The 13193-nt window shown below is 47.7% G+C and overlaps 1 protein-coding gene across 3 annotated transcripts; it reads right to left on the bottom strand.

Annotated features, from left to right (window-relative positions):
• Positions 1–2420: 2420 nt before the first annotated feature.
• CLDN11 (claudin 11) lies at positions 2421–12533 on the bottom strand. Of its 3 annotated transcripts, none has more exons than XM_018079288.2 (4): positions 12062–12533; positions 9178–9342; positions 3434–3598; positions 2421–2930 (listed from the first exon to the last, which is right to left on the bottom strand). In XM_018079288.2, the coding sequence occupies exons 1-4, from the start codon at positions 12285–12287 to the stop codon at positions 2896–2898; spliced, it is 591 nt and encodes a 196-aa protein (XP_017934777.1). In that variant the 5' UTR covers positions 12288–12533; the 3' UTR covers positions 2421–2895. The 3 variants fall into 3 exon arrangements, with proteins under 3 accessions (XP_017934777.1, XP_017934776.1, XP_008928257.1); XM_018079287.1 differs by having other exon boundaries at positions 3322–3598; positions 12062–12531; XM_008930009.2 differs by having other exon boundaries at positions 2421–3598; positions 12062–12530.
• Positions 12534–13193: the final 660 nt, after the last annotated feature.

Below are 13193 nucleotides of genomic sequence, written 5' to 3'. Positions count from 1 at the left end.
AATGGTTATCCGTTTACACAATTAAAAAAAAAATAGAAGGAAAAAGCCTAAAGCTAATGACCAGAGGTTGATTACTGCAGTGTGAAGCCCTGGGGAGCTACCTGGTCTTTCCATCTGGCTGTGGTGCTGCTAGCACCCACCTTTCCCTGGAGAAACTGGAGTGTCACAGCACTGTCCCCTCCCTGCACAGGCACCGGCACTATCGGGAGCCAGGTTTCACTTGTGAAGACACAGCTGCCTGTCCTCTTTGGGGTGCTCAGGGCCACCAGTGTCCCCCCATGGTCTTCTTCCTTATATCCTTGCTATCTGGGGAGTGGGGAGGCTGCCAGGTGCATTCCCATCATGGGGATGGGATCACCAGCTCCAACTGGTCCTGGTGGAGCTGGGGAGAGCTCCACTGGGCATTGGGGATCACCACCCCCACAGTGGGGTGGTCACTACAGCTCACACCCACTACTCCAGACTCGATGGTAGGCACGGTGTGGAGCAGTTTTTACATTCAAGACAATCCTATTTGATCCTGTTTTGAGGCTTTGAGTCAGAGGACCCAAAGCCTTCAAGAGCCAACAGTGCCATGGCCATCCCCACCTGTGGCAGCCCACAGGGGAGCAGCATGTTTGGGGAGGGCACAAAGCAGGTATTTCAGCTTTGATCCTTTAAAAACTTGAATAGTTTAGTGTTCTTGGTGCTTCCTTTGAACACTTCCCCTCTGCCGTGCCAGCACTAATATCCTGTCACATTCTTGGCCCCTTCTCCTCACACCCCACAGTTGCAGACAGTACATTTTCCCCGCAACTGCTGGGGGGTTGTTTTGTTTAGTTTGGTTTTTTTTATTTTCTTCCCTGAAATAAAGTTTCTTCCCTCTGAGCAGCTCACCCAGGGCTTTTCAAGGGTTGCATTTGGGGTCTGACACCGGTAACTTGTGACCATGGGCAGACCGAGCAGAGCCCTGGCACCATGCCCTGCCAAGGGGCCTCAGCCCCACCTGCCTGAAGATCATTGAATCACAGAACGGGTAAAGTTGGAAGGGACAAGGTGCAGTCCAAGGATGTGGACAGGAAAAAACCCCTAAGGGCTGCCTGGCAGGACTCGTTCCCCATCAGGCCATGCACCTCCAGCAGCACCAACACCTTGCCAAAGACCCGACTCAGGCATCTGAGAGCGGGATTCCTGTGCGTTCCCCTCCCGCTTTGCTCCAGGGCTGCTTGCGGGGCAGCATTCCAGCGGCGTCCTGCTCCCACGCCGCTGTCAGTCCCGGGGTTAAATCCCGGGGCTCAGTCCGCGGGGCACAATCCACAATCCCCGGGCAGCCCGCACAAGCTGGCACGTCTGTGCGCCGCCCCCTCGCCCGTGGCACCCGCACATCAATGGCAGCACTGACAGCGCCCGGCGCGTACAACAACTGCCTGTGCCCTGCCTGTGATGTCATGGGCACAAGTGTCCTGCCACCGGCCCTGCCCGCCCTGGGGACATCGCACAGCACGGCGGCGAGGCACAGCGCACACAACAGAGCCGCCTTCAAGGCTGCGCGGCGTTAGAGGCAGATGCTCGGGCTGCTGCCCATCCCTGGCCCAGGCAGGCAAAGGGTCGCTGTGGAGCACAATCAGCCTCCCTTTGGCTCGTTTTAGATGCTCCAGCCTCTGCTTCCCGCGGGGAGGTGGGGGGAGGTGGGAGCTGTAACATCCTTGCCCATGGCTGTGTTGCACAATTTGGCTTCTACTGAAGCAGATCAAGGGGAAAGGACAGTCCCGAATCCACAGCCTTGTTTTCAAATTATTCTTCGTCACCCCAAACAATTTGGTTGTTCAGACCCTTCTCCTCCCCTCACCTTTCCACTGTGGCTCTCTCCTTGCCCATCCCTGAACAGCAGCTATTCCTCTTTTCCTTCTCCTGGCTTACACAAATTATTTGAACTGAGTTAACATCTCTGGGAACAGATGGGATTTTGTATCAACATAATTAAATTGCTACAGCCTCTGGTAAGGACAGAGTCAGATCTTGATCTTACAGAGTTTTAATCAGAGCGATGACCCCAGATCAGACTCTTCTTTTAGTTGAGAGCCCTTCCAGCAACACGAGGTCTCAACTTTACAGTGCTGGGGGTGCATCTCCACCACCTCGGGGAGTTTCTAAGTCTTCTTCATAATAAAGAATCCCACAAGTGGATACTACTGGTACAAGCTGCTACTGGGAACATCGAAAGAGCCGATGAATAAGATAATGGTCAGTTCCGTGCAGGAAGATTACTCATATTTTAAATATTCCCCACTTAATGCCACAGCAGAGCAGAATTTTTCATCCTAAACTGCTACCAAAAAAAAAAAAAAAAAAATATTTCAAAATCATTGGGAAACTCCTGTCATGGAAAAACTAGCTATGGAAACACACAGGAAGGAAGGAAAAAAAAATGAAGTCAGAGGTTGCAGGTACTCTGTTATTTATTGTACAGTATTTCACTGAAAGTACAAAGGCATCATCAGTACTCACCAGAATTGTATTGTAACAGGTACATTATACTGCATGTTAAAATGTGGTGCTTTAACGAGGCAATACAGAACACAAACTTAGAGGAGGAAAGCGAGGAGTTTAAAAAAATGTAAAAATACATTTTTAGTAACTGGTCTGTACAAAAGAAAGATAAGAAACTAAACCAGAGGGTGGGGATAAGAGCCCCCAAAGTCATTTATAACTATTTGAAAAGGCACTGTTATCTACCGCGTCATTAGGACCTTTGGGTTCGGTTTCCTTCATACTGATGACTGTGGGGGTGGGGGAAATACTGTTACTAAAATGATGAAACTGATACAAAAGTATTTACAGAGAAAGGCAGAAAAGTCCCCTCCTCTTGTTCCAAAAGAGAAACATTCGCCCGGTGGGAGAGGACAGCCTTCCTCCCTATCCTCTCTCCCCAACTGTGCCAGAGCCGAGACCTTGAGCAGGGGAAAGGAAACAGTGAGGTGGGGGGAGAAGCTGTCAGAGTCCTTCTAACAATGGGAAAGTGTCTCTCTCATTTTATTGCTTTAAACTCTCCTATAATCAGGGGAGCTAGAAAATAAACTAAAAACCCTAAAACCCACATGACAACCCCAAACCATCTGAGTCATCCTGGCTGCAAGAAGACAGGGCAGGCAGTCAAGGACAAACTGGGGAGGGACTAAGAGGTAGGGCTGGCTGGAGCTGTCTTTCTAGAGAAAGGGGGAACAGATGGGGGGGGAATAATGCTTCAAACTACCAGACATTTGTGCTGCTTTTTCTAAATCTCCCCCTGGGAGCCTGACAGCCGTGTGTCAGTAGGAGCAAACCCAGGGCACACAAACCCACCAGCCAAAGCATCCGACGGCAGCCGTGGGGCGTCCCCGGGGCGGTTACACGTGCGCGCTCTTGGCGTGGGTGGGGGAGCTGGACCCCGAGCCGTAGTAGAAGCGGTTCTCACCGAACGTCTGGGCATCTCCCGAGCAGCAGACGATGACACAGCCACCGAAGAGGCAGAGGGCAGAGCCGATCCAGCCCGTGTACAGGGAGTAGCCGAAGCTCATGATGGTGGTCTCGCGGTGGGCGCACACCGGGAACCAGATCGTCGCGACGACACCGCACATGGCTGGGGAGAGAGGGGGAGCAAAGAGTCAGGGTTCCAAACTGGAGGGGACTCCAGCATGGAACCCCACCACGGGACACACAGCACGCCAAAAGGGAAGGAAGGCTCTGTAGGACAGGGGACAGAGACGAAGCCCATCCCTCCAAGAGGTCTCCGAGCCGGAGGCCTCATGAGAGAGACAGCAAGAGAGAACAGCCATCTCTCTCAGGAGCCAGCAAACAAGAAGAAAAAACAACTGCTGCCTGACACAATCTGATATGTTTATGAGAAGGGAAAAAGATTTGTTCCCCTAGAGTTATTTTTAGGGAGGAAGAATGAGAGTCATCCCTGCAACTGATGCTCTGGAGGTCTGCAGAATTAGGAATAGGTTAAATATGAAGCAAGACCACAAAAGCTGTTTGCATTAGTGAGAGAGTAAAATCAGTGGCCCAGAATCACCTGATTTAAATCACTGTTTCTGCACGGACCCATGTGCTGTGTCCTCAGCCCATGTCAATCCACATCATTGCAGTGGCTCTACTAAATGGTCACACAAATGTCACCAAAATATCCCAGCAAGGCAGAGTAGGGCCTTATGAAATAGGAGCAGAAAATGGGCAGAGGTGAAATGAGCAGCAGTTCAGCATTATCAGGATTTCTTTATGGAGAAGAAAATGTCTCACAACTCTGGAAAGCAGATTCTGCTTCCCTATGGAAAATTTCTGTCAAGTGATGGGGTCAAACCTGGCAAGGCTGTCCAGAAACTTACTGAGTTGAACAGAAGTGAGACCTGGAGGGTCTAAACAGGAGTCTACCTAGAGTGTACAATGGGTCAGAAAATGACTGTAGGATTTGCATTTTACTTGAAATTGCATAGTTTTTTTCCCACAGAAAGCAGGAATGCTGGTGCAGCGGTGCTGTGAGGTGACATGTGAGGGAGACAGTCCCCACAGAGTCCCCACATGCACCGAGGGCAACGGGAGTTGATGGTGTTAATCACCTCCCAGGAGCAGGTCCTAAAACAATACTCCTTGATGGCCTGTACATCTGAGAAGAATTAATGTGTCAATATTTACTTGCCTCCGGGACAAGCTGTGCAGGACTCCATCCTTGTGGCTATCAGAGAATGAGAGCAAAACAATAACAGGTCCGTGGCAGCGTTACAGATTCCACCGACCGTGTTAAAAGGTATCTGGAGGCAGTGTCAGAAAGTTAAGGTTGCAAGAGGGAAAAAGAAAGGGGTGAAATTAAAAATAAAATTGTTTAGTTAAAGCAGAGAACAAACCATAGCTCCTGGCCAGTACAGCAGAAAACCCATCCCCAAAGCTGCAGTTATTGTGAGAGAAAATATTTTCTTATGGAAGAGAGAAGAACATTTGAAGGATGCTAATGAAGCCAGTAATAATTTTGAGCCTCCTCAAAGCAAGGGCCCCGCAGCTTTGGAAGGAATTTTTGGAGAAGGCAGGGAGGGGAAAGAGCATTTCTCCTGCATGTGGAGCAGTCCTGCAAACAGCTCATGAGCTTCCAATGCTTTAAAACAAAAATGTATCAGTTGGGAATCCACAAAGCATTCTAATGGGCTCTGGAAACAAAGCTGCTTTGTTGTCCGAAAAAACACAATCATCTTTTCTTTTTTCTGTCAGCAGTAAATATATATAAATATATATATTTTTGTCTATAGACTATAAGAGCCTTATCTATCCAGACCCTCCCCCACAACACAGGAGCAAGGAAAACACTTGCACTGGGGTGAGAAGAGCTCTCAGGGATGCTCACACAATGGCATCTCTTGTGTGTGTGGCTCCACTACATGTAAACCCATCTTATTTTAGAGCTGACAATACCAGAAAGCTGTGAAACACAAGCCAAGGACTTTGCATGGGTCCTTTTGACCTCTCTGCCTTTGGAGGCCACCAGCTGCCATCAGTCACCAGTGACCCCGTTGCTGAGCAAGAGGGATGCCCTGGAACAGGGCTGGGTTTCATTGCTCTGCACAGATGAGATTGGGCTGTAAATCCTCCGAGGATATGGGAAAAGGACAGTCAGCAATTGGAATGCCTCTCCATGGACTCAGATATTGGTCTAGTTGTATCATAGGGAAAGGCTGAAAAAAACCAGGTGATTTGACAAGGAACCCAAAGGGATTGGAAAAGGCATTTTAGGGCATATTTCAAGTTTGCTGCCTACATGGAAAAGGAGTGCAGATGGAAGTTATTATCCCTTCTCTTCTGATAATGCCAAGATACCCTTTGCCTCTCTCTAAATAAGAAAGTGTTTAGATAGTAGAGCTGCTGTAGCCAATATAGCCTAGGAGAAAAGGAAGTCCTTCAACAAACAGAAGGAATATATTCTACTAGAACAACCAGGCTAGCTGAAAAAACAGGCATGTTTTGGAGCACACATGTATGGAAAGCTTGCCTGCTTTTTGCATCTGGAGTAGGCAATCCTGTAGAAGCTACTGCCTCTACCTAAAACATCTCAGCTCTGCATGGCATGAATGTCCTTGTTCCACCAGATTCCTGTGAATCCACAGGGAGACATTCCAGCTCCCAGCATTTCCAACTCCTTTTTTGACTGTGAACTTGCAGTAGCTCAGTCTGCTGAGCTGAAACTCTTAATATTCTACATTACAGGAATATTTGAGTCAGATGGAAGTGCACAGAAACAAGAAGCACAGAGGGTACTTGGAGAGCTGGGGGAGAGGGAGCAGGATTACTCTAACTCAAGGGACAGTGAGTCCCTGCCAAATTCCTTAACAGTAAGTTAAGGCTTTCTACAGAATAAAGAAGTTTTCTTTCACAGCTAAATTTAACTACTCTGAGTTGCTGACTCAAAGTCACACAGATTTCTCTTTCAAAGCATTTGGTTGAAATAATAGATATCCACAATTTTTTTGTTCTATGCTCAAGGTAATCTTTTTCTCTTGATACCTATGGTTTTACAAGTAAAACTCAGGCAGTGTCCAGAAAAGCTCATTAACATCCTTTGTTTAGTACACAATAGCTGATAGGTCATTTTGTAGTAGCAATTCCCATTAACTGATATATATTTCACTGTGTTTTCCAGTGTCTCAGTCTCTCTCCTCCATTAGGAAGATGCCCCTTTGGTTACCAGCAAGGGGACCCCAGATAAGTATCAACAACACGGGCTGGGCCAGGGTTTTTCCATCAACACCAGCCTTTGAAATGTTTTCATGCCAGCTCAGAGCAAACCTCTGCTGATGGTTGTTTTCAACTATAAATCAATTCTCTCAGTCAGATAGGATCAAGCCAAGCCATAAACACATCAGCAGCAGGATAGGAGGGCGTGTACACAGGTTGCACTCTGCAGCCTGCGATTATCAGTGGACAGAAAAATCAATGGAATATCTGAGCCCATTGTTTTCCTGGCAAGTTTTCAACTTCTTATATATATAATTTTTTTTTTTCTCCATGCTGTGTTTCAACCCCTATTTTCCCTTGTAATAAATGTCAGTGACAAACTGCCATCCCTTCCCCAAGGAAGCGAAGTTTGCCATGGGGCCAGTTTCCCTGCTTGTATTCCCACTCCCCATTTCTGCTGTGTTAAGGAGTGTTTGGGGGGTTGTTTTTTATTTTAGCCAGAGCTCTGGGACTTGCTCTCTCCTAAGAGGAAACGTCTGGAGCCTGTGAGGTTCTGGAAACCACAAGTGAGAGTTCAGCGGCCAGGGGGAAATAAGAACAGTCCAGAGCATGTTACTTCTAGAATATAATGGATTTTAAGTTGGTATTATATCTCTCAAGGCCTGATCCGTGCTTGTTAAATGCTCTGGAATGGTAACACCTCATTTTGCAAGTAACAGATAATTCATCAACCTAAACAATGTCAAAGTCCAAAGCTCTGTATATTATTCTTCTTCCAAAGGGACTGTCTTGCTGATCAGCCTGGAAAAATTTGAGCTTTATGAAAGTAAATGTGGGTTGGTTTGTTTTTTCTTAAAAAACCATTTCCTTTCCTCACAGGATCTACCTAGTGGGAAAACCATGTTCAGAGGCAGAGGGGAGCCTGGCCTATGGAGCACCACAACTCTCCATCATCCTTGCACATCTATTCTCCTCCCTGGTGTCCCACCACAGCACGACCAAGACAGGATAGTGGCACAGCAGACCCAAATCCTGGTGTGACACTGCAGCATAAGGGGTTTCACTTGTTCTAATGCAGCATTATCCAATATTATCACTGCAATTTGCCACACGTGTTCTGGTCCTGTCATCCCATTACCCTTTGGGATTTTTAGGGACGATCCTCCTGCCTCCGTGTCTGCAGCCATAGAAGCAGAGCTGACCTGCAGCATGGTTCTCCTTGGCTGGAACCAGAAACTCCTGGCTTTTGTGACACAGTGCAGCTCTGCTGGGCCTCCTCATCCTGGGCAGACTCCTCCAGCACTGAAATTTCACTCACAGGCAGAAAATAACCCCACTTATTCTTTCATTTTGTTGAGCCCAAATCTGTGACTCAAGGTTTTGGGACAGGGATGAAAATCGCATTCCAACAGCTCTCTAATGTGGCTCTTTGTGATTAGGATGTTCAAAACAGGCCCTATAAAGCTGATTTTAGGACTTCCAACCACGATAATGTGCCCCTAAACCCTACAGATACTAATAGGGCCCCTTGGACTCAATCCCTTAGATTGGGATGTATGGACTCATACTAACCACAGGGGGCCAGAGTAGGGATCACTTGCATAGAAGGAGCACCCAGGGGACATCCCTTCTGAGTGTGCAGCCTATATTCAGTGCCCACTTGAAAAAAAATAAGGAGAAGAAGAAGAAAGAAGACGGGCATGATGTCAGTGCTGGCTGCCAGCGACCAGCAGAGCCACACAAAGAGGCCACTTTCCCTCCCCCCTCCTCCTCTGCCACACAGACGGGTGAAAACAAGGCACCGCAGGCTGTTGCTGAGATGACGAGGCTTCAAGAACATGCAGGTGTTGCATGGGGGACAATGAGCTCCACAGTCTGTGCTGCTCAAAACAATCTCCTCCACAAGCACTGAGGGCGGGAAGAAATTCCCAGGGGAACTTGGAGGCCAAGGACTAGGCTGGTCAGAGGGGGTTGGGAGACACAGGGGACACACCAGCCCTCTTCCCATGTCCATGCCCGCGCTGTGCTCCTTCCCCTGCTGCTTCCACAGGACCAGCCCTCGCCCAGTAGGGGCTTTCCCTTCCCACACGCCTCCATTTATTTCACCCTGTTGCATCTGCAATGCCCTGAGAAAATTTGGAGGTCATCCATTCGCTGGAAGCAGCTTGGTACTTTAGATCTTTTCCCAAAAATAACGTGGCTTCCACAGCGAACCAGCAAAACCAGTGCCTGCAGGCCATGCCTGAGGACTCACAGGACAGAGACAGGGGGATTCCCATCCCTCCTCCCTCACCCCGCTTCACTCCCTGCCTCCTGTCTTTGTCCCCCCACTCCTGTCTGTGCCTTTTGTCCACCCCACAGACTGTAGGGATGCTGGAGAGCTCCAGAGTCAGCCCAGCCTGGACAAATGTCCTTCCAGGTGAACACGCTCAGCCAGCCCACACCATGCCATCCTGGAGCAGGGGAAGAGCTCCAGCTCTCCATACGCAGCAGGTGCCTTACCCAGGAGGATGATGAGGATCCCTCCCAGCTGGGACCGCCGGTACTTGGCTGCTCCAGGCTCGTGGCCCATCCGGATGCAGGGCAGGACCGTTATCAGCAGGAATATGGCGGGAAGGCCCAGGACGGAGGCGGCGATCATCAGTGCTCGACATGCTTGGACATACCCTGTTGGCAAGGCAAGGAAAGAGGATTTGGGTTATTTGGCACAAGAGGAGACCTTTGGACAAAGGCTCCTGTTGGATTAGATCCCGAGACTTGCATGGAGTATGGGAGATGGGATCATCCCTCGTGTAACATTAAACCTGCCCCAGGCGCGAGGCGGCGAGGCCACAGTGCAGTGGGCAGTGCATGAGTACAGGATGTGCAGGCTCAGAATTTTCCAACAAACAAATAGCACTGCCTGGAAAACACAAGCTCTTCCCAGTAAGACACTGAGAAATCATGGAGCTGGAAAATATGGGAAGGGAAAGTAGAAGAAATGGCTAGGAAGGAGTTTTCCTATAGCTTTTCGTAGCAAGAGCTTTGATTAAATAACAAGAATTTGCAGTCTTCAAGGTTAAACACAGGCATTTAAAGTTTTAAAGCATCTCCCATCATTCAGAGGGCTGAATAGTGGAAGACCCACTACTGAAACTCTCAGGTCTGTGAAATACTACGAGGAGCTGCCCTGAGGTGCTGAGCAATGTTGACCTGGGAGGAGGAGGAGGAGGAGGAGGAGGAGGAGGAGGGACATTCCTCAACCACATCCCAGCGCTGCACCCCAGGAGTTCAGCCTGGTTGTGGGGCTTCAGAGGAGATCCATGGCTTGAGCTGACCACTGGCACAGCCCTTCCTTAGGGAGAAGTGACTGTACTCTGCAGAGCTGCCTGAGTTACCATAACTGAGGGCCACATTATTCCTTTGAGTCCCTACAGACATCACAGGATCTCCTGGCTTTTCATCATCTCCCACTCCTCTCCTGCCTGTCCCCCTGCACACAAGGCAGCAAGAAACAACAGGGAACCAGGGGCTGTGGGTGTGCTGGGCAGGACTATGGTGTTTCTGCCACTCTGGGAGGGTTTGTGTATCCTAATATATGATTTTAAAAATATTTATACATAGACTGTATATATAAATTTTATTTATTTTATACACAATATATATATACACTATATAAAAGTGTATATATACAAAAGAAAACGAACCAGTGTCAGATTTGCCCCAGTATCTGGTGACCTCCCCCAGCTCCCGAGACAGTCTCAGTGGGTGTGCTGGCTCCTTGTACCCTCTCAATAACAAAGCTGCCAGATACAGACACAGGGTTTCATGATGCCTCAAACAACAACAGCACACTGGAGCCTCAAGCATGTCCCACTGACACATGAGTATGGCACCAGGAATGAGGACTTACTGTTCCTGGAAATGCAGACTCTCTGTATATTGAATATTTGCTTGATTTTTTTTCAAGAGGAAACTTAACAAAAAAAAGTTACCTGAGGAATTCAGGGTGTAAAACAAGGCCTTAAACAAAGGTGATGGCAGTGCCAAGTGAGGTTTCTGTGCAATCACTTCCAATTAAACGAGAATACCAACAATTCATTTTAAAGACCTGATTCAGACCATGAAAGACTCTTGGGCACACCAGGATAAATTTCACCAGGATAAATTTCCCTCTCATGGCAAGCTGTGGGTATCAAACAGGCTACAAGCAGAAACATCTTGGTTTGTAATTTGTTTCTGCTGGAGGAAAGCCTTGCTCTCTGCTGCTGCAAGACCCATTTACCTATTTATTGAGTTGCATTCAATAATGTTTCTTTGGGACAAACACTCACTTCTCTGCTGGATCAGATTTAACAACAGGAGTAATAAGAAAGGCAAACCCTCTAAAATAAAAGTATACACACACAGAGAGAAAGGGAGAACAGGAGTGAATCTGAGAGACTCAATATTGCTGAGCACTGTGTGACACAGACCAAGCTCTGTAACAGAGAGAAAGTCAGGAACAATCCCTTTTACCTCTGGTAAAATAATTTTCACATCAGTTTAAACAAATAAACCAAGAAACATGAAAGAAAATGACGAGGAATAGTAATTTCTATGCTGTCAGCTTTGGGAGAGGCACCTCTGACATGATATAGGAATTGCAATTTAAAGCACAGGAGAATGAAGCACTTCAGAGTTAACAGTGATTGAAATGGGAAAGATCACAAACTAAACTTACAGGGACCAGACCTCACTAGACTTTGGCAGGTTTAATTAGCTCAAAATGCTATTTAAACACCTTGCTTAATTTTTGCTTTGTAATAAACTAGGTGAAAATTGCTATATCGTTAAAAAACATCAAGACAAGTTAAATATAGTTACATCTGTTTGCTGTGTAAAAGTTCTGTCTTGCCTCAGAACCTTGGGAAGCACAAGACCATCAAGACTAATGATGATCTTCCAAAAGATTAAAAGCCATAGGAGCATTAATAATAGATGCTGAAAGATTCATTATGCTCCAAATCACTTTAAGGAACTGAGCCTTAACGTTTGTAATAGTTCACCATCCTCTTGAAATACTCTATTACACCTCAGTGTGCTCTGTATGTTTTGCAGTGCAATCTAGAGACAAGATATGAGAGGAACAGTGAGCTTTTACTCAGAGCAGTGATTAAACATTAACTGGATTTTCATAGCCACAGATAACACGATACCTGGGTATGATTAAAACCAGGTATAAATCAATAGGAATCCTGTTAAGAGCTATCATTCACATTCTTTAGGGTATTTAATGGACCATCTCTTGTGCTGATAAAGCTGAAGGAGCTTCACCACGAGCTCCTCTGGCAGCAGGACCTGCGCTGCTCCGGGCAAGGCTTCACCCTTCACTCTGGGTGGAAGGGGGAGGATGGGACACACGTACCTGGCAGTATGAGGATGTCCACGAGGGGCTTGCAGTGATAGAGACCTGTTGCCATGACACAGTCTGCCCACAGCCCCTTGGATCCCAGCTCATCCATCTTCCTGCAGGTGGTGATGGTGTAGCCGCAGGTCACCACCCAGTCGTTGGTGGCCGTCGCCACAACCACCCCGATCCACCCTATAAAACTGCAGACAAATCCAGCCAGGTGCAGGCAGGTGGCCACCATCTCTGTCCCCTGGTGGGTCGAGCTGGACAGGACAGTGCCCGCAGGGGTTCAGCGAAGCCGCCCGGCGAGATCCTGGCTGCTGGGAGCAGGAGGGATGGGGTTTGGCAGGATGAGGTCCCTGATCAGGCTCTGCTGAAAGAACTCGGCTGCCTCTGCCCAGCTCCCTCCCTGGGAGGGGTCAGAGCTGCCTCCAGCCCCACAACACATGGGAGGAGCGAGCGGGGAGCCCCAACTTCTGCCAGTTCATCCAGAGTGTCCGAGGGGAAGGAGGGTGTGGAGAGGAGGAGATGCACAATCACACCCAGCCGTGCCTGAAAAACAAACCAGAGGGGTTTATTCAAATGCAAACAGCCTGACTATTCAAAATTCAGCATCAACGGAGAAAAATTAAGGCAGTGTTTGTGAGCTGAAGACAAATGGTCACACTGGTACCTCCTCGTGGAATGATGAGGGAAGAAACGTGGTGGACAGAGTTACTGGAGAGGTGGAACTGATCATCTCACCAAAGCCATCAGCAGGGCTGCAGTACAGGGACAAAATCACTCTCGGGTCTTTCCTGGTGTTTTCAGTAATTGTAAAAATATAAAAGACCCATCACTGCATTCTCTGGTGCACCCGGGGTTTTCAGAAGTATTAACTAACAGTCACCGAGTCTTAAATATCTGTATTTTTAACAGTATCTTATTTCCACATTTGAACGCTCAAAATAGAATGAGCAGATTTTAACTGAGACTTTTAGTCTGAGTCAATTTATTATATAAATTTTAGTGTATTTGATAGAACAGGAACAGCCTGCTTCAAAATGACAAAAGAAGGGAAACTTTGCAGCTCGTTCTGCACCAGGAAAAGCAGGCAGGCAGGATATTTTCCTGACGTTGCTTTGTATTTTCACAACACATAAATGAG

Source organism: Manacus vitellinus, unplaced genomic scaffold (assembly GCF_001715985.3).
Source record: "Manacus vitellinus isolate BGI_N305 unplaced genomic scaffold, ASM171598v3 scaffold_45_pilon, whole genome shotgun sequence".
Taxonomy (NCBI): Eukaryota; Metazoa; Chordata; class Aves; order Passeriformes; family Pipridae; genus Manacus; species Manacus vitellinus.
Note: the sequence above shows the minus strand (reverse complement) of the source record. Positions and strands in the feature narration are given on the sequence as shown.

Bases quoted from the DNA above. Each gene is read 5' to 3' on its own strand.
- CLDN11 (XM_018079287.1), bottom strand. From the start codon at position 12,287: ATGGTGGCCACCTGCCTGCACCTGGCTGGATTTGTCTGCAGTTTTATA. The intron at 9,343-12,061 runs GTACGTGTGTCC...CCTTGCCAACAG, and splicing joins GGACATCCTCATACTGCCAG to GGTATGTCCAAGCATGTCGA. The intron at 3,599-9,177 runs GTAAGGCACCTG...CTCTCTCCCCAG, and splicing joins GATCCTCATCATCCTCCTGG to CCATGTGCGGTGTCGTCGCG.